The 27,207-nt window shown below is 36.0% G+C and overlaps 1 protein-coding gene and 1 long non-coding RNA gene across 4 annotated transcripts in view; one reads left to right on the top strand and one right to left on the bottom strand.

Moving 5' to 3' along the window:
* The window catches only part of LOC138701141 (putative fatty acyl-CoA reductase CG5065), a 55,770-nt gene extending 47,084 nt beyond the window's left edge, over positions 1–8,686 (bottom strand). The window contains exon 1 of one of the 3 annotated variants that reach the window (XM_069827746.1): positions 8,564–8,686. Coding sequence is in view for 1 of the 3 variants with exons in the window: in XM_069827745.1 (XP_069683846.1) it covers positions 7,894–7,910 (17 nt within the window). In the remaining 2 variants the exon portion in view is untranslated. Of the gene's footprint in view, positions 1–7,893; positions 8,034–8,563 lie in introns of those variants that run through there. The other 2 variants (XM_069827747.1, XM_069827745.1) reach the window with 2 other exon arrangements.
* Positions 1–27,207, top strand: part of LOC138701146 (uncharacterized) — a 228,951-nt gene that overhangs the window by 110,336 nt on the left and 91,408 nt on the right. The window lies entirely within an intron of this gene.

Here is a 27,207-nt window from a genome sequence, read left to right as displayed (position 1 = left end):
AACAGCAGGAATACATATACAATAATAGAAATAAACAGAAAAAATACACTATATACAAAGTAAAGCTACACAAGAAATAAAGAGAGAGAGAGAAAAAAACACTATACACAAAGTAAAGCCACACAAAAATATACATAGGTTGCAGTCACACAAACTTTAAATGAGTGATTAAGTATCATAATCATATGAAGATATGAAAGATAACATTAACTCATTTTCGAAAAAAAAAAAAAAAAGTGATGTATCTGATTTTGCAACTACACGCCTCAGTTATTGTAAGAAACGTAAATTTTGGTAATCAGTACACTTACTTACTTACTTACAAATGGCTTTTAAGGAACCCGAAGGTTCATTGCCGCCCTCACATAAGCCCGCCATCGGTCCCTATCCTGTGCAAGATTAAGCCAGTCTCTATCATCATACCCCACCTCCCTCAAATCCATTTTAATATTATCCTCCCATCTACGTCTCGGCCTCCCTAAAGGTCTTTTTCCCTCCGGTCTCCCAACTAACACTCTATATGCATTTCTGGATTCGCCCATACGTGCTACATGCCCTGCCCATCTCAAACGTCTGGATTTCAAGTTCCTAATTATGTCAGGTGAAGAATACAATGCGTGCAGTTCTGTGTTGTGTAACTTTCTCCATTCTCCTGTAACTTCATCCCGCTTAGCCCCAAATATTTTCCTAAGCACCTTATTCTCAAAAACCCTTAACCTATGTTCCTCTCTCAGAGTGAGAGTCCAAGTTTCACAGCCATATAGAAGAACCGGTAATATAACTGTTTTATAAATTCTAACTTTCAGATTTTTGGACAGCAGACTGGATGATAAGAGCTTCTCAACCGAATAATAACACGCATTTCCCATATTTATTCTGCGTTTAATTTCCTCCCGAGTGTCATTTATATTTGTTACTGTTGCTCCAAGATATTTGAATTTTTCCACCTCTTCGAAGGATAAATCTCCAATATTTATATTTCCATTTCGTACAATATTCCCGTCACGAGACATAATCATATACTTTGTCTTTTCGGGATTTACTTCCAAACCGATCGCTTTACTTGCTTCAAGTAAAATTTCCGTGTTTTCCCTAATCGTTTGTGTATTTTCTCCTAACATATTCACGTCATCTGCATAGACAAGAAGCTGATGTAGCCCGTTCAATTCCAAACCCTGCCTGTTATCCTGAACTTTCCTAATGGCATATTCTAAAGCGAAGTTAAAAAGTAAAGGTGATAGTGCATCTCCCTGCTTTAGCCCGCAGTGAATTGGAAAAGCATCAGATAGAAACTGACCTATACGGACTCTGCTGTATGTTTCACTGAGACACATTTTAATTAATCGAACTAGTTTCTTGGGAATACCAAATTCAATAAGAATATCATATAATACTTCCCTCTTAACCGAGTCATAAGCCTTTTTGAAATCTATGAATAACTGATGTACTGTACCCTTATACTCCCATTTTTTCTCCATTATCTGCCGAATACAGAAGAATAAAGAAAATCATAACCTCCAAACTCCATGTGCTAATCCACATGGAGAGAAAGAACTCTGCCCTTCAGTGTCCGGTTCCTCCAAGAAAAAACTCACCCACCTACATGAAAATGAAAACGTTGTGCAGGATGTAAATATCAGTAGCGATAGTGTTGTAAATAACATTAATGATGTAGGCTTAAATAGTAGTGGTAACATTATAATTAGTGTAGATTTGTAAGTAGGTAAGCGAGTCAGAAATTGATGTTAATTTTTAAACGCGGTTTTCTTAAAACAACATTTTTATGTATAACAGAGTGGAGAAAGATAATAAAAGTGGAATAAACTTTGGACACGGGAAGATATATTTACATTGTATACCTGTTAATAATGATGATGATGATGATTGTTATTATTATTATTATTATTATTATTATTATTATTATTATTATTATTATTACCACCACAAGCGGCATTGATGTACTTCGGCTCTTAGGACATCTAAAAGGAACTTTGAACTCAAATTAGCTTGAGGCTTCTGCAACGTGAGGTTATATTCACTTCAGCCAATAGAAGCAAACACTCAAAAATGCAAATAGATGGCAAACACCGTAGAAATGCATTATATGCTTTACGTAACTGTCAACATGTATCAATTGGTTGTAATTATCGTACAGAAGCATTTCCACATGCATTGTGTAGTTTGGGAGTATCGCTCGTTAGAGAAAGTTAACCTATGAAATTGTACCGAGAAAGAAAGGAAAAATGAGTGTGACGATGATGACACATATCTTCTTATTATGTTTTACACGTTTAGCAACAATTCAATTCCTTTATCATATTGAGAATGTTATTAGCCTACTGTTTAATGTCGATTCAATTAAATTGAATTACAGGCCTAATAAAGGTAGATTTTGTACAAACCTGTAACCAAGCCAGAAATCATCACTGCCATAATCTTCATTTTTAAATCTAATATTAATTTCTTCATCAGTATCCCGAATATTAAAGACCGTTCCTTAATACTAACATGTATCCTTTTTTGTTAAATATGTACGTTATTATTTATATCGACTTTTTTCATGATTGCCACAATTAAAAGGTAAATATTTCGTTTTGTTGAAATTAATTGTTAGTCCCCATATAGACTTATTATATTTATTTATTTATTTGTTTATTTATTTATTATTTTGCTAATAATTATAACATAACATATAATATATACAGAAAAAAACTTTAGCTCGTCCCTGAAAGAGGAGAACTCGTGCTCAGGGCCGGATTCCTGAATTGAAATTAATAAGTATACAATACAATTTGTCTTATGTCTACTATGTAATTATAGTATATAAATTTAAATTTACAATTTTTCAATTTTTATAAAATCCATACATAACTTTTTTAATTTAATACTAGAACTATTAAAATTGACAAGATTAGGATATTTAAATATAAATTTGTTATATATTCTTGGGCCTAAATTACTACTATGATTAAATACTGTAACAGTGTTGCATTTTGGTTCAAACAGTCTTAAAGAATTCATACCGTTTCTTAACATGTATTCCAGATCAATTGACGGTGTTACCACAGTCTGGACGTCTGTGCAGTTTAAGGAAACTAGGACTGGGTTAAGAAATATAAAAAAATCAATTTTATTTTCTTTTTTTTTTTTTGTATACCTGGAAATGTTCTTTTGACACTTATAAATTAATGGTAGGACGTATTTTGCCTCTACATCTTCTTTCAGACACAGGAATGATTTTTACATAGGCCTATTCCATACCCCAGTATTGTAGTCTATACCCTTTTACAAACGTGTCTTTTCCTGGAAACCACATTTTTAGATGTTCAAAATGCTCCATGCACCAAATCCAATGAAAATGCATGTTCATGAATATATCATCTTAACGTTGAGAAATCTTAAGTAAGTATCTTAAAAGTTAATAGCTTAAAAAACTCTATATCATGAATTTTTCAACGTTAAAATATTGTCCACGAATTAGGGTCCATTTAAAAAATACGAACTTGTATTTAAATGTAATGCGCCTGGAACATTTTGCTCGTCCATAAATGAAATGCATATCAGCAAGTTGCAAAGGAAGTTGCAAGGTTTAATTAGTCAAAATATCGTTTACGATACCAAATAGATTATACCATGTTTATGAGAAATCACCAACTTTTGTAGAAACAAGTCGTTTGCAACCTAACTTCAAAAGGATGGCCTTGAGTTCGATTCTAGCTGGTTACACTGAATAACATATCTAGGCTTGTAACTACCAAACGGAACGTTTCCGGACATAGGTTCCTATATGAAAGTTGTTCATAGTTGTCTCCTCTATTATCCCTAAAAGTCTGTAACATAGTCACTGAATCACCCTGTAGATATATTGAAGCCACTATGTCATTCCTGACAAACTGTATATCGTTCCTCTAATACTTGTTGTATTATAACCAGGCTTCGAGACTTCGGACCCGATAGAGCAGTTCAGTGGGAAATCTGCATAACGGCGTGCTGAGTATAGTGGTAAAGCGTACAGTGGGTGGGGGTACTGTAGAATGAATGCCAACAAATACGCAAAGGAAAACGCTCTGGATTTGAAGGTTCTGACGAATAATTTGGTTTTCATACAAACTGTGTCTGAAACTATTACACGGCTAGAGAAGTCAGAGCAAGAGATGCCGGAAGCTCTCAAATTAATTTAGAAAATGATGCAGAGAATTAATGAGACATCAAGTACACCGGTTACTGAACGTGTAAAACAGAAGTGGAAATCAATTTTATGTAAAAATAACGGATATGGAACATTGTGTAACATAAACAGCAAATTAGTGGACATAAAGTCACCCCAGAATGAAGGACTGTCTCATAGGGTGGTATTCATAGACATTTCGCAGCACGCGCTACGAGCGTACTAAGCTAGCCCCGGCTATCCACTGGTTACTAGTACAGAATTCAAATCATATCCTATCGCTAACACTGGTTTATGAATACGAAAAACGCTGATAATCCACCGAAAGTCCGCGCTAAAAATGTCTGTGAATACGGCCCTTAGAGACTGCAATGGTGTTAGGTTTTTTCGTTTTGCTCCTATCACGTCATGCGAAGTAGAGCGCAGCTTTCTACAGTACTGAAAATGTATCTTGTAGTACATTGCAATTCGGTACTGTAACTGAAATTCCTAAACACGACCAATATGATAAATGAAAAAATTAAAATTGCTACATGTTTATTTCCACCATTAACACTGTGTACAATTAAACACAAATGCTTATAAAAGATAGGAGAATAAATGCTTTTCACATTCTTTTGACATTATCATTGTGTAATGTATATTTACTTTCAGAATGTACATATTTGTGTTTCCCCATACTACCGTACTCTACTCTAAATAGCAACGTTGTTACCTCAACACATCTCTATCTACCTGCAGCGAGTCAACAATCTATAGTGCATGCATAGTAAACTTATTGTATCGGGTCCAAAGTCTCGAAGCCTGATTATAACAAATATATTATCAGTGCAGGATCGGTTAATAATAACAATAATAATAATATATGAGCGTGTAGAATCTGAAATTATATCTATTTTTATATACCTACTCCTCGCCACCCTAGTCATGTTCGTCATAGACACTGTTTCTGAATATCTTGCTATCTGGACGCCGTATTTGGAATTTTGTTTACTGCAATTGAGTAATACCTTTCGTTATCATTATTACATTGGCTTCTTGTGGATAATTAATAAGACAGCTATTCAAGAACTAGTTTTTATTTACTTAAATCGCCATTCCCTTATGAATATGGGAAGTTAAATTGAATTTAAACTAGAAAAAATCACCTGTTCATAAAAATTCTATAACACAGCAAACACGCCAGTCACGGATAAGTTCAGTTTTAAAAATTTAGCCTTGGGAGGCATATTTTAATGTGTAGTTTTTATTTACGAAAATCTCATGTTAATAAAATAGGCCTGTCTATTTCGTGCCATTAGAAATTCTATTTGGATGCATTGTTCGAGTGAATTTTAATCGTCCAATGACGAACTTTTTACATTTTCTTTTGATATACTCTACACTTAAATGTTTAATACTATTAAGATGGAATCTTGGCATGAACTGTTGTCATCAGTCCTTGTATTGCAGTAGGAAAAACACCAGAGAATCTACAGCTTTCTTGCCGCGGAACATACCCTGCACAAGGTGAGCGACACCTCTTTACTGGCATTGAAAAGTAGCATATACGAGAATTTTTTTAACGAGTAAATGCAGCATAAAACAACTTTTTTCTCGCTGTTAAGTAATTTCCTTACTTGTCAGTGATTTTCTTAAAAACATGACATACGTACTTGGTAATGAAAACAACTTTAGAAACTCGAATTACGAAGGAAGCCTGAACTGTGACACAATAAACAAGGAAGATTTTTTTTTTAGCATCTACACCAGCCATTTTCAACCGGTGTGCTCTGGTATACTAGTGTGCCGCAAATGATCTGCTGGTATGCAGCGAGAAAATGGAAATAGTGAAGGTTGTCATAGCAAAAGTTGGAAAAGTAAAAGCCAAAAAGTAGTAAAAAAACGTAGTCCGTAAGTGTCAGCTTTCAGCGAACTCAGGACAACAAGCTAATAGTCAGTAAATAAGTATAGTGTATGTTTGAGAACGACACGTTCAGCCATAATTGCCAAATGAGTAAAGTTAAAATGTCGTGCCAACCTTAAAAAATATTATATTTCACTTGTTTTTGTGACAAAAGTTCCCCTCCTGGTTAGGAACCACTGGTTTAGATTATATGAGTGTGCCACGGAATTTTAAATTCCGACTTTAGTGTACGAAATTTTGAAAAAAAAAAAAAAAGTAGAAAAACACTGGTATACACATGTGGAAGCTTGACAAAAATAGTGCAGGGATTTTTGAATTCTATTGTATTTATTTACATTCCATGATATTCGTACATCGCTTCACAACTAGAATATGAAACATGTCAAAAATTTTTTAATTCATAATTACAGTCTAGTTGAAATATATACAGAAAGTTTTCACAATTAGGGTTGCCAGGTTTTCAAACTGAAAATAGGGAGATTTTGGAAATAATGCCACAATCGTTCCATGAAGACATCGACACGTTTTACTATTAGGAGCATGATATGCAAATGTAATTTAAAATTAATCTCATAGCACTATTAATACTTACCACTTGTTTTGTATCCATTCACAAACTTGTACACTTGACATTTCCCTTAACAGAACAGATTGAAAATTAATGAGAATTTGTCATTGTAGATTGTATTTAAAGATATGTAATTAGAATAACTTTCATAGCATCATAGAACTATTCATATTTACGATTTAAGTGAACAAATAAATTACGAGAGAAAATATTATCAAATACGTGAGACGGGAGACCTCGCAACCTTGTTCACAATATGCTAGTACGAAACAAAGGGTCTATTTTAAATAAAGATTTTATTGCAGAGGACAATCAATAACCAATCAATATATTCATACACCACTTCAGGGCAAATTTTCAATTATCTTGTCATGTATGTATGTATGTACTCGTATGTATGCATGCATGCATGCATGCATTTATGTATGTAGGCCTACGTACGTACGTATGTATGTGTTTGTGTGTGTATGTATGTATGTATGTATGTATGTATGTATGTATGTATGTATGTATGTATGTATGTATGTATGTAGGGTGAAGGTTGGTAATATTGTGATAGTTCTTTTTGAGAATGTATTACAATTTTACTGAGCGAGAGGAAGATCGGTTTTTTGCGTCAACGTATTAAGGGAATGTTCGTGGACACGTTTTTGCACAAAACCTGTCCTCTCGCTCAGTAAAATTGTAATAAATTCTAAAAAAGAACTATTACAATATTACTCGTTATCTCAATATTACGAATCTTTACCTTATGTATGAATGAATGAATGTATGTATGTATGTATGTATGTATGTATGTATGTATGTATTTATTGGGCGTTACTATCTAGCCCCGCGCCGTGGTGTCGTGGTCTATGGCATCCTGCCCAGGACTCGCATTACGGAATGCGCGCTGGTTCGAGCCCTCATGAGGGAAGAAATTTTCTCATGAAATTTCGGCCATTGTATGGGACTGGTGACCACCCAGTATCGTGGTGCACTTGGGGAGCTACGACAGGTAGCGAAATCCGATTGTGAAAACCAGCTATAACGGTGAGGGGATCATCGTGCTAACCACACAATACCTCCATTCTGGTTGGATGATCGTCCACCTCTACTTCGGCATGTAAACGTGAAGCCAGGAGCCGGCTAGTCGGTCTGGGTTCTTCAAGAGCTGTAGCGTCACGAATTATTATTATTATTATTATTATTATTATTATTATTATTATTATTATTATTATTATTATTATTACCTAAATCTATTGCACTTACCCTCTAGCTAGACGCATTTCCGACACGCTGGCTGATTTCACTAAGGTTCGCTGAGTATCCAGATTTTGATTAGGCAACCCTTACTTCCCCTCCGTGCTTCGCCGGCCGGCTGGGATGGAGATTATTCGCCACAAGTGATACTATAATTTTTTTTAAATGAAAGCTCTCAAGACTGACCGGAAATCCAACCCAGACCGCTTGCGTAACTGACCGAAGCTCTGACCATTCAGATACTGCAGATTTAAATTAAATTTAAAAATCTCCAATGAAAGGCTTCTTCTAATTGTTCAGTTATTTGCTTGTCTCGACGGTAGATGTGCATGTAACCTACATACACAAAAAAATATTCGTCTTTCCATTCCTTGAGGAACTGGTAAGGAGAAGCACTCATTTCAAACAGAATGACGTAACACTACCACGCCACTAACGTACACTACTAGAACGTAATGGTAATGTGATTGTTTCACCCCGCTCTGGGCGTATCGCACCGAAGAACGATAGTTTCCCGTCCCTGCCTTGGTTGGACGCCTGTCTGCGAGGAGGTAATCCGAAATTAAGCCTATCGCCCAAATACACGAGAGAGTGGTTATCTGACCACACAAGTAAGGCAAGGAATCCAAAAGGAATTTAGGTCTGTTTACGAGAGGTGTTAGCGTGTTGCCGGCCTTACCTGCTGCGATCAGAATTCGGAAGAAACAGCCCGGACGCAACCTTCACGCCTTCACTACACGTTCACTACTGCAGTCGTGCGGCTGGAATCTGTCTTGTTATCCCAGACTCGCCCTCCCTCCTGTCGGACGACTGTCGGCGGGTGTCGCGTGCGATCCTCGAACACATTGCATATCATTAAATTTACGTACCTTGTGCTCCTTCATTTCCTATTTTATTATTTTTTATTCTTCAATATCTCATTGTTTCTTCATTCGCTTTCATTTCTTTGACTTTCTTCTCTTATTCATTTCTTCCTTCTTTTCCTCTAACTTCTCTCCCTTCTTTTTTCCATCCTCCTCATTCACATTTTACACTTTCTTCTATCTTCCCCTTTTCTCCTTCTCTGTCACTTTACTGTTTCTTTCTTTTCCTCTTACTAAACTTTCTTCTTTTTCTCTTCCTTTATTTTCATCTTTTCCACTTTCTACAGTATTTCCTCTTCTTCCTCTTTACTCCGTCATCTAGTTCTTTCCTTCCTTCCATTTCTCATACTTGTCCTCCACTCATTCTGTTTCTCATCTAATTAATTTCTTCCTTCTTTTTCTCTTATTTCTCTTCCACTTATTCTGTTTCTTATCTAATTAATTTCTTCCTTCTTTACCTCTTACTTCTCTTCCTCTACTTCTCTTCTTTCTTGTCATCTTCCTTTTCTTTTATATTTCCCACTTCTCTTCCTCTTCTTCTCTTCTGTGTCTTTTTCCTCATCGAATTATTTTCCACTTTCTTCTTCTCTTCTTCCCTTCTATCTCCTTTTCCTCATCAAATTCTTTTGCTCCTCACTTTTTCTTACTTTTCTTTCTCTTACTTCTCTTTCTTCTTGTAATCTTCTTTTTCTTTTATCATTTCCACTTTCTTATTCTCCTCTTCTCTTCTATCCCCTTTTCCTCATTGAATCTTTTTCCTCATTTTTTCTTACTTTTCTTTCTCTTACATCTCTTCCTCTTTTCTTCCTTCTTGTAATTTTCCTTTTCTTATATCATTTCCACTTTCTTCTCTTCTATCTCCTTTTCCTCATTTAATTCTTTTACTCTTCTCTTACTTATTTTCCTCTTCCTTTTCCTTCATGTTCTCCACTTTCTTCCATTCCTCTTTTTCGCCTCTTTCTTCTCTTCCTCTTCTTATTTTTTCTTTCTTCTTTTCCTCTTACTCTTGGTCTTATTCTCCTCTTTATTTTCCTCTTCCTTTTCTGTAATCTTTTTCACCTCCTTCTCTTCTTCTTCTCTGCTATCTTCTATTCCTCATCTTATGCTTTAATTCCATCTCTTCCTCCAATTCTCTTCCTTCTTTATGTTCTTGGCGTCTTGTTTCTTCTTCTTTCCTTCCCTTTTTCTGCTCTTTTCATATCTTTTTTTGTCGGCTTCATCAGCTCCTTCGTCTTCTTCTCCTCCCGGTTACCATGCCAGAAGTTCGCGTGTTCAAACACGGCGGAGGAAATTGGATTTTGAAGGTAATAAAATCCTCAGCAAGGCTTCCTCCGGGAGGAAAATAAAGCCTTGAGACGCATGTTGTACATTCGCTGCACGTATAGGAACCCGGTCCCTCCAGAAAAAATTCGTCTACAACAGTGGTCGGCATTTTTTGACTCGCTAGTCAACCCCGTAACACACAAGTAGGGTGGAGGGGTAAGACATGATCTCCCCCCCTCTTATCCATTACTTGTTCATTCAAAATTAAGTAGTTCGGATATGTTCAGTGTCCGTCTCTGCGCACTGAAAACTTGAATAGTGAAGTGTTCACCGCCTTCTCCTCTTACCTTTCCCTTTGCTATGTTTTGCGGGCTGTATTTTAAAAACATAATCTTTGCAGACCACTGGTCTACAATATTGTATTACTAGCCCGCATTGAATAATCCTTTGCAGTTGGAAGCATCATTAAATACGAGTAAAATGCTACTCCTTCTCCTTCCTCTCTTCCACATTTTATTATTTTTCTTATTCTTAACTCTTCTTATTCTTATGAAATTGATCTTAATCCGTTTCGTCCTCTTAGCGTTTAACATCAGACATTGATAATTATCTTAATGTTCTAATATTTTTTAAGATGAAGTAACAGAACAATCTGAGCCCACATATTAAAGATACAAGGGTGATCTCACATCGGGTTTCTAAGGGAGGGAAAATCTGTTGTCCTGTTTGAACGATTCCATTGCAGTGGCCAGCAGACTGCAGATAGTCATTTGTCCTTAACGTGCCATAATAGGCCGACATTTATTATAGACCTACTCGTACACAAGTTTTTCAGTCATCCCCGGTCCTTTAATTGCTAGAGGAACCATAACTTACGTAACGTCCTTCTGGTATACAAAACATCAAGGCTATGGTAATGTATCAGACTGAAAGTGTGAGTGGAAAAATACTCTAATAAAAGCGTCCGGGAGGCAGGGAGAAATCAACTAGGCGTGTAGACTGATACATGCCCGCCATCCAAGGAAACCCAGATTATTTTGTTGTACACGGTTATAAATAAATAAATAAATATTGTTAAACGTGCCAAATCAGAATATTTTGCTTTCTCATTATACGAAAGAATAAAGCCATCATCATAAATTTAGAGCTGGAATTATTTATACTAAAAGTTAAAAAGGCACCGAGTATAACTTAATGGACGTGATAATAGGTTAGGAAGATTTTTAAGCCTGATTCACAAGACTCCGAAATGTAACAACAGAGAGAACTTAGTCGCAAGGACTAGACAATGCATCTTGTAAACCGCGCACTGCTTTATAAGTGACTGTGAAGAGTAATAAAGAAACCCGTAATGGTACCATGGCATGTAAAAGGAATGGAGACATGGCTTGTACGTTTATCAACTTTATCGTCTATAGTAATATGCGTTACAAGAGCGGTATGTTGAAGTTTTCATGTTCGAGGAAAAGTTTGAAAAAGCGAAACGTAGTTGAGCTTTTTTAATTTCCGAGAATTGAAAGAAAACATACCTCTCGTGTATCGTACATTATTTTGTGCGAAGATCGTTTATTACATACCTGAAAGAGGAATTTCTAATTAGTTGCAATGAAATCTCCTTTTTATTTTCTGTTCAATGACGGCAAATTTGCAAAACAAAAAATCTATCTTCAACATTGTTGCTTTAAAATGTTTTCTGTATTTACTATACTCCAGCAGTCCGTGATATACTTCTGTCTTTCCCTCCCCCCCCCCCCCAGTCTATAAATGCGAACTTAAAACAAACGGTAAGGTTATGTAATGATTTAGAGTTTACTTAATGTTTGCAAATATTTAAAAACAATAATTATTAACAGTGCAATTTAGGTGAAATTGCAGTGGCAAGTTTCCAATTTATAATTATTACTATATTGAACTTCTCTAAAAATAATATGTTAAAAGCCTAAAGCAGTAAAATCAATATGTCACTTAAGCGGTAAGAAGAGGGAAATGGTTATGTGTGTTAGGTTGGGAATACTGAATGTGGAATTTTAGACTTTCCGCGGATTGGTTTTGTGCGGAAACCAAGCAAATACGCTCGATCTCGCACAAAAAATATTAGCGTTTTGAACGTAAGAATCCCAGATCTGAATCATTATAAAAGTTCGACAGCCCCATGTAGGCTGTGACTTCCTTAGGGCTTTCCAGCACCAATCTTCAGTTTGTTCTCGTCCACCACCCGTATCTCCGATGCAATTTTGAATTTCTTTGCCTAAAAATAATTTTTCATCAAAAAATCCATAGTGACACTTATGGCGGACAAGGTGGCAGTTGTGATATTTCTCTGGATTTTCCCGTTTTCCTATAGGTATTAGGCATCTACATCATTCCGCCAACATCAGCCACTGGCGCAACTCAGGCGGTAGCGTGTTTGCCTGCTGATCCAGAGTTGCGCTCGGGCGTGGTTTCAATTCCCGCATGGGCTGACTACCTGGTTGGGCTTTTTCCGAGGTTTTCCCAACCGTAAGGCGAATGTCAGGTAATCTACGGCGAATCCTCGGCCTCGTCTCGCAAATACTACCTCGCTGTCACCAATTCCATTGACACTAAATAACCCAGTAGTTGATACAGCGTTGTTAAATGGCCAAGTTAAGAAAAACATCTCTCCATTCCATTATCATTCCATAACATTACTCTAATGCCGGCTGGCGACACACGAAGGGGCTGGACTAGGGACAAGTAGGTTGCCTGCTAGGAAAAGTGTTCATTTGGGACTAATATGGTATTAGAATTTTTATAATAATTTATTTGTAATTAATTTTATTTATTTATTTACTTATTTATTTATTTACTTATTTATGTAATTATTTATTTATTTACTTATTTATTTACTTATTTACTTATTTATTTACTTATTTATTTACTTACTTATTTATTTACTTATTTATTTATTTACTTATTTACTTACTTATTTATTTACTTATTTATTTATTTACTTATTTATTTATTAATTTATTTATTTACTTATTTATTTACTTATTTATTTATTTACTTATTTATTTACTTATTTATTTAATTATTTATTTATTTACTTATTTATTTATTAACTTATTTACTTACTTATTTATTTACTTATTTTTTTATTTACTTATTTATTTACTTATTTATTTAATTATTTATTTATTACTTATTTATTTATTAACTTATTTATTTACTTATTTATTTACTTATTTATTTACTTATTTACTTAGTTACTTACTTACTTAGTTATTTATTTATTCATTCATTCATTCATTCATTCATTCATTCATTCATTCATTCATTCACTTATTTATTTATTTATTCTGGTGTAGTTGAGGCCTTTTCTCTCACCACCAGAAATACAAATATAATACTCTATCCGAGGTATAAGTTGTTAAATTCTGCACAGTTATATTACTTCCAGCCTGTATATTACAAAAAGTAGATTAGCCTAAGTGGAGAAGGATTTCTTTGTATCTCCGTAAAGACGTAAATTAAAGAAAACCCGCTAGAATCCTTGCAATTGGACGCGACATCGTTGTAGCTATGGTTACACATTGCGTTTACTTCAGCAGCCGGATCTCTATCTTGCAGACTATAGTAATTTATTATGACTTAATGATCGTTACCTGTCATTTGTTGAACTGAGAGAGAAAAAGGTACTGGCTAGTAAGAAATACTAAATCAATGTATTGGCCAGACATCATAAGAGGCACAAAACTGAAGTGTTGATGGTGATTGGAAGAGAATGCCAAGTCATGTTTCTGTTGTTATGCTTTCACTGTTATCGTTTTTAACATCTGTCTATAAAGCTATTACAAGATGAATTCAGTTGTGAAGCTATAAGCTGGCGGTGCTTTTATACCTCAGCCACACCTTTCTTTTATCTTTCCATTCGATAGGTCCAAGGTTTTGGGCAATGTATCACGTTCTGAATTCATAATTAATTCCGTCGCCTGCTGCACTGCCGTTCTACATCTACCTTACCACGTGATTTACAACTTAGGCCTACTAGATGTAGTTCTCTTCAATTTTTATTCCTTTCGTAATGCGTTTTCTGCTCCTGGCTAGTCAGATGCGAAACCCCTACTTCCTATCGAAGAATAAATGTCCCTGGACATTTAATATGTATGTATGTATGTATGTATGTATGTATGTATGTATGTATGTATGTATGTATGTATGTATGTATGTATGTATGTATGTATGTATGTATGTATGTATGTATGTATGTATTTATTCACACTGCAGTGGGTATATACCCGGTGGCAGTGGTAACTAATTACACTCAATAATGACAATAATAAACTTATTAATTAAAAATACAATTAATAATAATACTAATAATTAATACTAACAATAATTAATAATAATAATAATAATAATAATAATAATAATAATAATAATAATAATAACAACAACAACAACAACAGGGAATATACTAAATTAAATGAAACGATCACTTAAAATAACATTTGAAATAAATCTAATTTGTATCTTAAAACTAAGATCGAACTAAAACCGACGAGTATGATATGTTCATATCTGCACAAGTACCTTTCAAATTACACTCATTTCGCTGTCAACTCACTCACTGCAATGGAACTACGACACATTTCACTGATTCTATCCTGATTTCACTAACACTTCAAAAACATTTCACTGTTCAAATACTATGCACTGCCACTATAAACTATAAAGCTTCACTGACAGGAACACGTTTCACTTACACAGCACACTTCACTGACACGACATACTTCACTGATACAACACACTTCACTGACACAACATAATTCTTCACTGATACAACACTTCAATAACAACATATCATTTACACCCTTTAAATACTGTGTATAATTACCGTCTATTAGTAAGGTCCTTAAGCCTATTTTAAATACATTTTTGGTTGTTGGTAAAGCCTTTAGTAAGTCTGCAGGTAAAGGATTCCAGTCCCTGATAGTACGATTGAGAAAAGAAAACTTTCCAGTGTCCGTCCTCTGCCTTCTTTCTCTCAATTTATATGAGTGGTCGTTCCTTGAAGAGTAATTTGGCGGCTGCAACCTATTTTTTATTTCTCTCCAGGCAGGCTCACCTCTGTATGTTTTGAACAGTGCGCATAATCGAATTCGCGTTCTCCTGTCCGTGAGTGTGTTCCATTTTAATGGTGAATTTTTCCGACAACTCTTGAAAGCCCGTTTTTTAATCTTTTCCAGTGTCTTAATATGTTCTAATCTGTAAGGATCCAACATGCAGCACCATATTCCATTACTGGACGTACTAGTGATTTATATGCAATCTCTTTGGATTTATCAGAACATAAAATCATGCATAGTTTTACCCTCTTGTAGCGCTTTGAAATCCTACTTGTAGCACTTTTTCGGATTGGAAATGAGTAAAAATTCCGCATAAATTTCGAAATTTGTATGGTCTTACTAATAAAAACTCTTATACAGACATATAACTGCCTTTCATTATCCAATAACGGGTACTTGACTTTCACTTAAGCGTCCCCATCTGTGGGCGACTCGCCGAAAGACGTTTCACTCATTGCACCACGGGAGGCAAACTACATAGTACCACTTGATGATTAATGGAGCAATGGTAGAATGGCTGTAGGTGAAAAGGGAGTATCCTGTAAAATCCTACCACTAAGAACCTCTTTGTGCATTTTAAATACCACAGTAAATTCATCGAGGATCATTGTCCTTCGTACGTCACCATACAAAATTAAGTTGCATAATATAAGAGGAAGAACGAAGATTAAAATAAATATGGACAGGCCAGTTCAAAAGGGAAACAACACAAAATTTAAAGTTTTGAGGAAACTTAATTTTAAAGCTTCATGTTGCCTGTGGCGTAGTGTCAATGTAAGCTAAAAAGCTTAGCTTCACCAGTTGATAATAATTTCATAATAAACCTGCAGTTTATGGAGAAAATTATTTATTAATTTTAATAGAATTTATATTTACGCGTTAAATATTGTGATGCGGCAGCTCAGGATGATTTGTGATGCAGCAGTAAACAAGAAGTCTGCACACACCAGCTTCCAAGCAGACCGGTTTCTTCTGTGTAATCCACCCCGCAGATTTTCCATCCCTTTCTACTAAGCTACCCTAGTCGCAAGGCTCGCAAAGAAGCTATCTTTAAAATTTAAAATAAGTAGTTTCCGAGTTATCCCTTTTCGTCAGTTGTGTTCAGTTGAAGTGTTAGTGTGCACTGTGGCTGATATAATAAATAATGAGCGAAATAACAGTTCCTGACACTAATTTACTTGAATTTTTTTAGGACAATTGTATTATCAAAACTGACTTACGAACAAAAGTGTGATTTAAAAAACAAATGACCGACTCCCTTGCTGTCAATGAAGGACACAACCAAAAGACAGACGCATACTTACGTAATGATACTAATATTGTGATTTCTCTAAGTATGACAGGGAGTGAGCTAATGTTATACGTATACGTGTCTATTTGTTAAGAGATATGTGTAAACCGTGAAATCATATTTTATTACGTATCATTTAAGGTCATGCCTTATTGGTGTTACTTACGATGTTCCAACCAATATTCGACTGCTGACTTGACATTGACTACTATTTATTTTAAGACTGTATTTTTGTAATACGTTTTCTCATATTGCATGAAAGACAACTTGAGTTAGCTTCCCCTGCTCAAAATTTCATGCTACGCCACTGCATGTTGCTGGGAAAAATCCAATTAACACACTCTAATTTGAAACTTATAGTAGATATAAAACAGCATTAGCAGAATTTGAAGTAATCTCAACGATTGTTATATTTTTCACAGCAACAGGAATCTTAAAAATGCAGGTTTCTCAAAACTTTACATTTTGAGTTATTTTCCTTTTGAAGTGGACCATCGATATGAACACCGTATTGGAAGATCTGTTTGTGTGACCACCACAGAAAATATGGATGTCCTACATGGTAGGTACCTGTATCCTGTAGGTATGCTGTTCTTGCGAAACAATAGACTTACTCACAGTTCCCCCCATTGCGTTGCAGGAAATTGACTAAGTTGGCTTTGAATTGTTATTGACCATCCTCCATATTCGCCAGATCTATCATCACTTTATGACCTATATCCGAAAAAAGAAGACATTGAAAGGAAAGACGTTTTCATCGAATGGGGCAGTAACAAGTAGGCTTTCATACTGCCATAGAGTGGTTTGCAGATCAAAACATACCTTTTTTTTTTAACATTTGAAATTGTCTTAGGACCGTTGTGCTGAATATATAACGTTGAAAGGCGATCAGACCTGTGTTTAATAAAGACAAATTGTTTTGAGATCCAATAATTTATTGTTTCCATATTTTTTTTTTTTTATTTTGTTACGTTATTTTACGACGCTGTATCAACATCTCAGGTTATGAGATGAAGGAGATAATGACGGTGAAATGAGTTCCGGGGTCCAGCACCGAAAGTCACCCAGCATTTGCTCATATTGGGTTGAGGGAAAACCCCGGAAAAAACCTCAACCAGGTAACTTGCCCCGACCGGGATTCGAACCCGGGCCATCTGGTTTCGCGGCTAGACGCGCTGACCGTTACTCCACAGGTGTGGACTTGTTTCAATCTTAGGCTGAGAACTTATCAATACCGCATCAAATGTTTGCAAAGTGTACGAGATAAAAATATGAAGTTTTAGACAATTTAAATTCGGGCTGTAGTGAGTACAATAGACCGTAAGGTCTTAGTGCCGAAATACTGCGTTTCGTCCTGTCTGTAACAAAGAGGAATTGCCTTACAAATAACGTCAGTAAAAAATCTGCACAAAAGTTTCTTCACTCCTCTTAAGTTAATATCATGATAAGAATATGAGGTATAAACTGGTGACATGTTTGTTTACCTCGTCCGCGTAATTACCGCCGGACAATATTTAAGGTTTTGGAACTTCCACGGTGAATGGATGAGAAATTGTGCAATTCATTTCCTCCATAGCAAATTCTACAATTCACCGTGACAGTCAGTTTTTTTTCTGATATACTTTCCTTTCGTATTCTCTTTGTGTTTATTTATGTTTTTTCTTGTTCTTCACTTCCCTCTCCGACACAATAGAATCTGTGGCAACTGATCTCTTCCGTGTGTTCGTTTAGCAACGCGGTCTAACGTAATTCGAAGCCCTGACAAATTTCAGTTTCTTTCACCACAAAATTAATTGAACGTTTTTCTAACTATGGTTATCGGTCACGTTTCCATTAAATCATCTGTAAAGCCAACAAGTGTTTTCATTGATGAATATTCACTACGTAGTTATTTATACGAACTGTTAGATTGTGGCTACTGATTTTCAGAACAGTGTAATAATACATCCACACAGACTATACAGAGTGGAAGTGATATAACTGAGCAAATTTAAGGAAGAAAGAAATCAATAAAATAAACAAAATAACTCTTACGTGTTTTGTAATTAAGTGCATTGTTAATTAGAAAATTAGACTGAAATTGAAGGGTTCAGAACCATAGTGGGCCAAGCGCCGTTTACTAAAACCGTAGAAAACAAGGGTTAAAATGAAGTCATTACCATAATTCAATGGAAACATATAGCAAATAATATAAAGTATACACATTAAAACTGATATGTCAATCTTCATTAAACTATGGTATTCACTTAACTTTAATCCTTGCTTTCTCCGTTTTTTATAAATGGCGCTTGGCCCATTATGGCGCTCTGAACCCTTCAATTCTGCGTACTCTTTTGTCAACAGCGCATCGACGGCTCACGTACGAATACATGCACTCCTGAACAGCAGAGTTCCGTCCCTTAATCACTCCATTAGGGTTGTCAGACTTCCTGATGGCAAGAAATAACGATACATGTTAATTATTTTATTTAATTTGCAAGAAAACCATCCAATTTATTGGAAAACTGTAAGAGGATAAATCATTCCTTATCAGTTCTCTAACGATAAGAGTAAGAGTCAGAATCGTACGGATAGTACTTAGCGTGTAAAACAGTGTTAGGTAATAATTAGGGGATTTTTTTCTGAGAAAAGTATCATTTGGGACTAATATGGTATTAGAATTTTTCTTATACTCTATCCAAGGAATAAGCTGTTAAAATCTGTACAGTTATATTATTTCCACCCTGTAGAAAGAAATATAGACCTTATAGGAAGGAAAGGAAAGGATATAGAACAAAGATGGGATGGCTTACAAGAAGAAACGGTATCTGTTGTTGGACTACAAGTGTAGGCCGTGAATTAGGCGATAGTCCTAGTTACAAAACTGAATTTTATGTAGTTGATAATGAGAGTAAATTTCTCCTAGGGCTCTCTCATTCTGGACAAGGTTTTTCACATACGACACGTGTCTTGCTTTTATAACCCATGTACGCCTGAAAACAGGTTTCTCTTAGTACAACACCGTTCGAAAAGTGACATGGGCAAGTAACAGCCCGCTTAGCGGTGTTTCAGCGCGTCAGTTTTCGACAATAAAATCTCGCGATTTACACGTTAGACTTCGCTTGGCTTTTTCGATGCTTGTTTTGGCTCGTGCGCCCTATATATGTGATGTTCGTCCAAGTCCGACAGATGGCATGGATCACATTCGTGAATCCTATGCTGACAGGTGGGTCGTCCTACCTCAGCCTCTGACAGAGCCAAATCTCGTCCAAGACGATTAGCTTGATAAACTCAGGGTCCGGAGCCCCAAGCCCTTGCTATATCAACATCCGAAACCCGTACTACAAGATTTCACACCGCCCTATTTTTACCGTTGCAGATGATAGATTATGTGAGGGGAAGGTGAAGTGTGTTGGTGAAATGACAGAGGGGGACGGGAGTACCCCGAGAAAACTTACAGGTTCTTGAAGGACATGGAGGTAGAGCTCCATGCTTTCATGGCCTCGGCACTAGAATGAGATGGTGTGGTCAGCACCACGCTCCGACCGCCTTTTACCCCCGGGAGAGACCGAGTACTCAATTTGATAGAAGGCTGAGTGAATCTAATCCCGTTTTGGGTTTTGGAACTTTAGCAACGAGAAAAACTCCGTCACCATTCATGATTGAACCCGGGACCTTTCAGTCCGTAGCCAAATGCTGTACCAACTGAGCTGCCCAACCCGTCGTCGTTAAATAACCGACTAAAAATGAAAACAAGTTGATAGCCTTCAGTGTCGCTATATAACCAGTTTAAAATAAAAACCAGTAGAATTTACAAAACGACATATAGCATTATTATGTAAACAGTTTGCAGAGCTTCCTATGCATTTGACGCATGCATAACTGATAAGTTAAACACGAGGATTAAATAGGTTACTTACATTTTCACAATTTCCTCGACGGCAATAAGCTCCTTTGCGTTCTAATTGCCAGGAGAACGTATCCCACAAAACTATCACTTTCTCTAACGTATTTTCTTTCGTCGATCAAGGTCGTTTCGTTGTATCATAGTGCACTCGTGGCGTGAGGAAATAAGAAGAGTTTAAAGGTTTATCTTGGTAGTACTCTCTCAGATGTCTCCAGGCATGTTACCTAATTCAAGTCGTTCTCTGTGTCAACTGGCTACCGTTCAAATCCAGCTGAAGTGCATGGTACATCTCCTCTCATGTGCACCATTCCACTGCCCCATATCAATTAAATGGCAGGGTACTACCGACAACATGACAGGTGAATTTGCTACCTTCTCCTAACAGTGTTGAGCTAAATGGATATTTAAAATCGCCCTTTTTTCTGCAACTTCTTTCGCCTCTTTTAAATATCGGAGTTGCAGATGCTTGTAGCCATCCTTTCGGTAGATGAGTTCGGTGCCAACATTCATTGCCAGATGTAAAAAATCTTAATTTAAAAAACTCCGTATCTGATTAATTCTTAGTTTATTCAATATGGGCCGTGTTCTATGTCTTTCACGGTTGTTAATGAGTTAACCTAATCCTGCCATCATAATAGAAACAACTGTATTATGTTTTCTGATGTGTTTTTTTCTGTTTCTCTTTCTTTGAACTAAAATTCTATAAAATTTTGCATCCACATTGAATTTTACAGTTTATTTTTTTTACACTATCATCAAGATATTAGGTACATCAATAATAAGATGTGCCTACTTTTCTTTCTTTCAATCGATAATCCGATATGCCTTAATATTCTGGGGAAATAGTACCAAAATTGAAAATGTCTTCATTTTTCAAAAGAAAGCCATTAGAATCTTATGTAAATCAAACTATCTTGAACATTGTCGATCACTTTTCAGATAATCGCAGATATTAACGGTCATAAATTTGTATATACGATTACCTGATTTGGTACTTTACACTCGACATAATATCGACAATAAAATTACTCGTTAGTGGCCAATATACATGATCATGAAATTAGAAATAGGGAACAAATTAATATTCCATACTGTAGATTACATAAGAGCAATACAAACTTTTCCATTATGGGGATGAAATTATATAATGTTTCCCAGTCAATATTATAAGTTACCAATCAATAGCTTCAAAACTAGATTTTATAATTGTTTATTAAATAATTCTATTTACTCTGTTGGTGAGTTTTTTAAACACAAATTTGTATGAAGTTGTTTTTAATTTTTAATTACATCTAGTTACAATTAATACATAAAGAGTAAAGTGTTTTCATTAATTTAATAGTTTCAAATTATTTCATATTTTCAGTGTTTTAATTAAATTTTACTGTTACAATTATATTTGTGTTTCTCAAATGTGTTATAGGCTATGTTTTTCAATGTATCTGTGGCGAAGCCTGTTACTGTATGCCTAATGGCCTAACAAATTGAATTGAATTGAAAGACGATGTATCACAAGCTTAACGCACATTTGTGGCTCATATCTGCTGTGTCTGTGGGTCTGAAACTGTAGCTGTAGCACAAAAATAATCTCATCCTTCCTGACACAGTAGCTCAGTTGGTAGAGCAACTAGGTTGAAGATCTAGGATTCAACCCCCGGTGGTGAAGAAATTGATCTCTTCGGTAAGCCTTTCACGGGATCCCCGGGGCATCCAAACAAATGCAGCTTTTCGTTCTGCAAAGGAATTTTACAATGTAACATTTGTTAGGATCAAATTTTTGCTCATTTAAAGGACAAAACTAAATAATTTATTATCATAACACACTGCTTTTTTAAATTGACTGAGAATATTGATATTTAAATTAATTGCTTTCCCAAAACACGCTATGAAATATTTCCTATAAAACAATTTTTATCTCAAAAAGAAAGCAAAGATGAGCAAAATTGTATTAAACTTTTTTTTTGTTTGAAATTTCTCAAAGAACAACCCTCTGATATTAATGATATTACTCACGATTCACTCTGTATAATAATCAGAAACCCGTACTACATCCAAATTTCAACCCAGCCTATTTTTACTATTACAGATGAACGGATGAAAAGAGGGGGAGGTGGAGAGTTGTTGGAATGACAGAGGAAAATGGGAGTATCTTGAGAGAGCGACATACACTCATGTATTACACTTTCCCTTCAGAGAACACCTTGCGTTGTAGAATCATAGTGTTTTTTTAAGTAGGTTATTTTACGACGCTTTATCAACAGCTTTGGTTATTTAGCGTCTGAATGAGATGAAGGTGATAATGCCGGTGAAATGAGTCCGAGGTCCAACACCGTAAGTTACCCAGCATTTGCTCATATTGGGTTGAGGAAAAACCCCGGAAAAAACCTCAACCAGATAACTTGTCCCGACCGGGTTTCGCGGCTAGACGTGCTAACCGTTACTCCACAGGCGTGGACACCATAGTGTTACAGTAGTGCAAAACAAAGTCAGGGTTGCTTTCTAGACCACAAGGCGATGTGAATAGTATCTTGTTCCAGATATGTTTCGCCTACTATAAGGCCTCATGTACAAGGAAAACTTAAACGTAAACCTAACGCTGACGTGAAGCCATTCCAATAAAGGCCGGGGACACAGAGCATTGAGTTTACGGACATTGCAACACAGGTTATCTTGATCGTATGTTTGTTTAGCCACAAGTGGAGGCATGGGCACCATGTTCCCTCATGGGCACTGTACGTATACACCACCAGCATGGCTTACTCTGGGAGTGAATTAAATTTGTGGGTTTTTGTGTCGTAGAATTACACCACTTAGGCTAATTAAAATTATTATGATTTTGAGAAAAACTTGTTGGCCATTCTTCACAACAGTAAGTTTGAACACGGGATATTCTCTGCACTTGAAAATGTTATTAGGCCTAAATAAAATGCAACAACAACTAGGCTTACTACTACTACTACTACTACTACTATTTTTTATTTTATTTTAGTAGGCAATTTACAACGCTTTATCAACATCTTAGGTTATTTAGCGTCTGAATGAGATGAAGGTGATAATGCCGGTGAAATGAGTCCGGAGTGCAGCACCGATAGTTACCCAGCATTTGCTCATATTGGGTTGAGGGGAAAACACCGGAAAAAACCTCAATCAGGTAACTTGCCCCGACCGGAAATAGAACCTGGGCCACCTGGTTTCGCGGCCAGACGCGCTAACCGTTACTCCACAGGTGTGGACTACCACTACTACTACTACTACTACTACTACTACTACTACTACTACTACTACTACTACTATTACTGCTACTGCTGCTGCTATTTTTATTTATTTATTTGTTTGTTTATTTAGTTCTTTATTTTCTTATTTATTTACGTTATTATTTACTTACTTATTTATCTGTAACAGAGCGAAGTTCCAATAACAATACACACTACAAATTAAGCTTCACTCTCATAAACCGAGATTGAAAACATGACCCCGTGAATCTATCGGGAACTAGAGATTTTGTTGACGAGAGGAGTGCACAAGATTTAAATGAGTGGAAATGGAGAATAAAATCTAATTTCGGGAGGGGGGCACTAGGACCCAGCACTGCGACCTTTCGAGACCTGTTGCGCTAACATGGAAGGAGCGAAATTCACCATTTTCTCTTATATTTGAGATGGATACATCTTCTCTAAATTCTGTCGTCAATATGGTTCGAATCTACCTGTAAACCGGTTAAGTCAGTTACATAGTGACTTTGTTATATACGGGTCCGGAATGGCTTAGAAGTCCTTGACCACAATCTAATATTTATACTTCGGACTGCTTTTTCAGGGAAATTTTTGTCTGCATATCTTACGAAAGCAACATAATATATCCTGAGAAGTGTTAACTAACACCCACTATGACATTTTAGCAATAAATTTTTAGTGTTTACAGAGCTGTGGTTTTCTTTTCATGTTTACTTAATATTACCACACAGTTCTTTAAAGATATGTATACACATATATTAAGTTTGCTGACATCGGATTACCTTTCCTAAACTAAACAATTTGAAACACCATGACGTAGCTTTTCTAGTTAAAAATCTGTTAGCTTGAGTTCGATCCTTGGTTGAACAGACGAGATCCTTCTCCGCAAGGACTGGGTGTACGTCCTTCCTTATGTTTCTGCTGTATTTTGTGGAGCTGGTCTCTCTCTCTCTCTCTCTCTCTCTCTCTCTCTCTCTCTCTCTCTCTCTCATAAAGACTCTCTGTAGGTTTTTTTGTATATGTTTAGAGGAGTGGATTTTCTTTCTCTCATAAACAACTGCTTTATACGCCTTTACCTTGTTTTTTCTGTGTTGATGAGTTACAATTCTTTCCCTCACAAAGACTATGTGCAACCTCAACCTCCTCCTATTATCGTGTTTTTCTGTGTTTTGAGGAGTGAATTTTCTTTCCCTCGTAAAACAATGTGAGCTCCATTTCTCGTGTTTTCTATCTTTGAAGAGTGGCTTTTCTTTCCCTCGTAAAACAATGTGTACTCAATTTTTCGTGTTTTCCTATCTTTGAGGAGTAGTTTTTCTTTCCCTCGTAAAACAATGTGTACTCAGTTTTTCGTGTTTTCCTATCTTTGAGGAGTGGCTTTTCTTTCCCTCGTAAAATATTGTGTACTCAATTTTTCGTGTTTTCCTATCTTTGAGGAGTGAGTTTTCATTCCCTCGTAAAACAATGTGTACTCCATTTTTCGTGTTTTCCTATCTTTGAGGAGTGGCTTTTCTTTTCCTTGTAAAACATTGTGTACTCAATTTTTCGTGTTTTCCTATCTTTGAGGAGTGGTTTTTCTTTCCCTCGTAAAACAATGTATAGTCTACTCATTTTTTCGTGTTTTCCTATCTTTGAGGAGTGATTTTTCTTTCCCTCGTAAAACATTGTGTACTCAATTTTTCGTGTTTTCCTATCTTTGAGGAGTGAGTTTTCATTCCCTCGTAAAACAATGTGTACTCAATTTTTCGTGTTTTCCTATCTTTGAGGAGTGGCTTTTCTTTCCCTCGTAAAACACTGTGTACTCAATTTTTCGTGTTTTCCTATCTTTGAGGAGTGGTTTTTCTTTCCCTCGTAAAACAATGTGTACTCAATTTTTCGTGTTTTCCTATCTTTGAGGAGTGGCTTTTCTTTCCCTCGTAAAACATTGTGTACTCAATTTTTCGTGTTTTCCTATCTTTGAGGAGTGATTTTTCTTTCCCTCGTAAAACAATGTGTACTCAATTTTTCGTGTTTTCCTATCTTTGAGGAGTGGGTTTTCTTTCCCTCGTAAAACAATGTGTACTCCATTTTTCGTGTTTTCCTATCTTTGAGGAGTGGCTTTTCTTTCTCTCGTAAAACAATGTGTACTCAATTTTTCGTGTTTTCCTATCTTTGAGGAGTGATTTTTCTTTCCCTTGTAAAACAATGTGTACTCAATTTTTCGTGTTTTCCTATCTTTGAGGAGTGGTTTTTCTTTCCCTCGTAAAACAATGTGTACTCAATTTTTCGTGTTTTCCTATCTTTGAGGAGTGGGTTTTCTTTCCCTCGTAAAACAATTTGTACTCAATTTTTCGTGTTTTCCTATCTTTGAGGAGTGGGTTTTCTTTCCCTCGTAAAACAATGTGTAGTCTACTCAATTTTTCGTATTTTCCTATCTTTGAGGAGTGGCTTTTCTTTCCCTCGTAAAACAATATGTTCTCCATTTTTCGTATTTTCCTATCTATGAGGAGTGGCTTTTCTTTCCCTCGTAAAACAATGTGTACTCCAGTTTTCGTATTTTCCTATCTTTTTTTCCAACGTGGAAAGCCGACGCTTTAGCAGTTCGAATAACATGTGTCAAGTAAGATGGTAATGGTTTAAAATAATTAAATTCTACAGGCCTAGCCCTTTTTTGTCAAATAATATAGAATTGGTGCATATATTCGTAGCGTAATAAATACTTGGTTGCTATAGAAACATGGACAGCAGATTAAAAACGCTACGAACTTATGCACCAGTTCAATAACAATCAAGAGTGATGTACTGTACCCACAATCAGACATTTAAAGGGGAGGTTGTAAAACTAATTTTATTACTTCTGTGGACATTTGCACATCAAGAGAAGTTCAAAACTGAAATGGCGTCACTGCATAGTGAGCTCTCCAATCGGATTGCAGGAGTCAAAGTCTCGCAATATTATTAGCTCCTGGCTTCTATAGATTTGCTGTCAATTTTTTCCCCTCATTTTGTACGAGAATATTACAGACCCGTGACTTCGATATCTTCGTTTCCAGTTTTTTATTCCCTGTTTTGAACGAGAATATTATTGACTCGTGGCTTATATAGTTTTTTTTTCTGCTTCCAGCGAGAATGTTATTGGCTCGTGGCTGCCACAGCTTTTATGGTAGTTTTTATACAACGTTTCGAACGAGCATATTATTGGCTCGTGGCCTCCACAGCTTTGTTGCCAGTGTTTACTCCCCGCTTGGAGCGAAAATATTATTGGCTCGTGGCTGTTTCCTTTTTTATTCCCTGCTTAGAGCGAGAATATTATTGGTTCGTGGTTGCCACAGCTTTTCTTCCGGTTTTTATTTCTCTTTTGAAGGGAGAATATTATTAGTTCGTGGCCTTCATAGCTTTTTTGGCAGTTTTTCTTCATCTTTTCAAACGATAAATTTATTCGCTAGTGGCTTCCATAGCTTTGCTGCCAGTGTTTACTCCCCGCTTGGAGTGAAAATATTATTGGCTCGTAACGAGGAATAGCTTCCATAGCTTTGTTACCAGTTTTTATTCCCCTTTCCAAACGAGACTATTATTGCTTGTTGCTTCCATACCTTTATACGTCAGTTTTTATTCCCTGTTTCAGGCGAGAATATTATTAGATCCTACTTCTATAGCTTTGCTACCAATTTTTTGGAGTTATTTTAAGACGCTGTATCAACATCTCAGGTTATTTAGCGTC

Source organism: Periplaneta americana, chromosome 6 (genome assembly GCF_040183065.1).
Source record: "Periplaneta americana isolate PAMFEO1 chromosome 6, P.americana_PAMFEO1_priV1, whole genome shotgun sequence".
NCBI classification, from domain to species: Eukaryota; Metazoa; Arthropoda; class Insecta; order Blattodea; family Blattidae; genus Periplaneta; species Periplaneta americana.
Note: the sequence above shows the minus strand (reverse complement) of the source record. Positions and strands in the feature narration are given on the sequence as shown.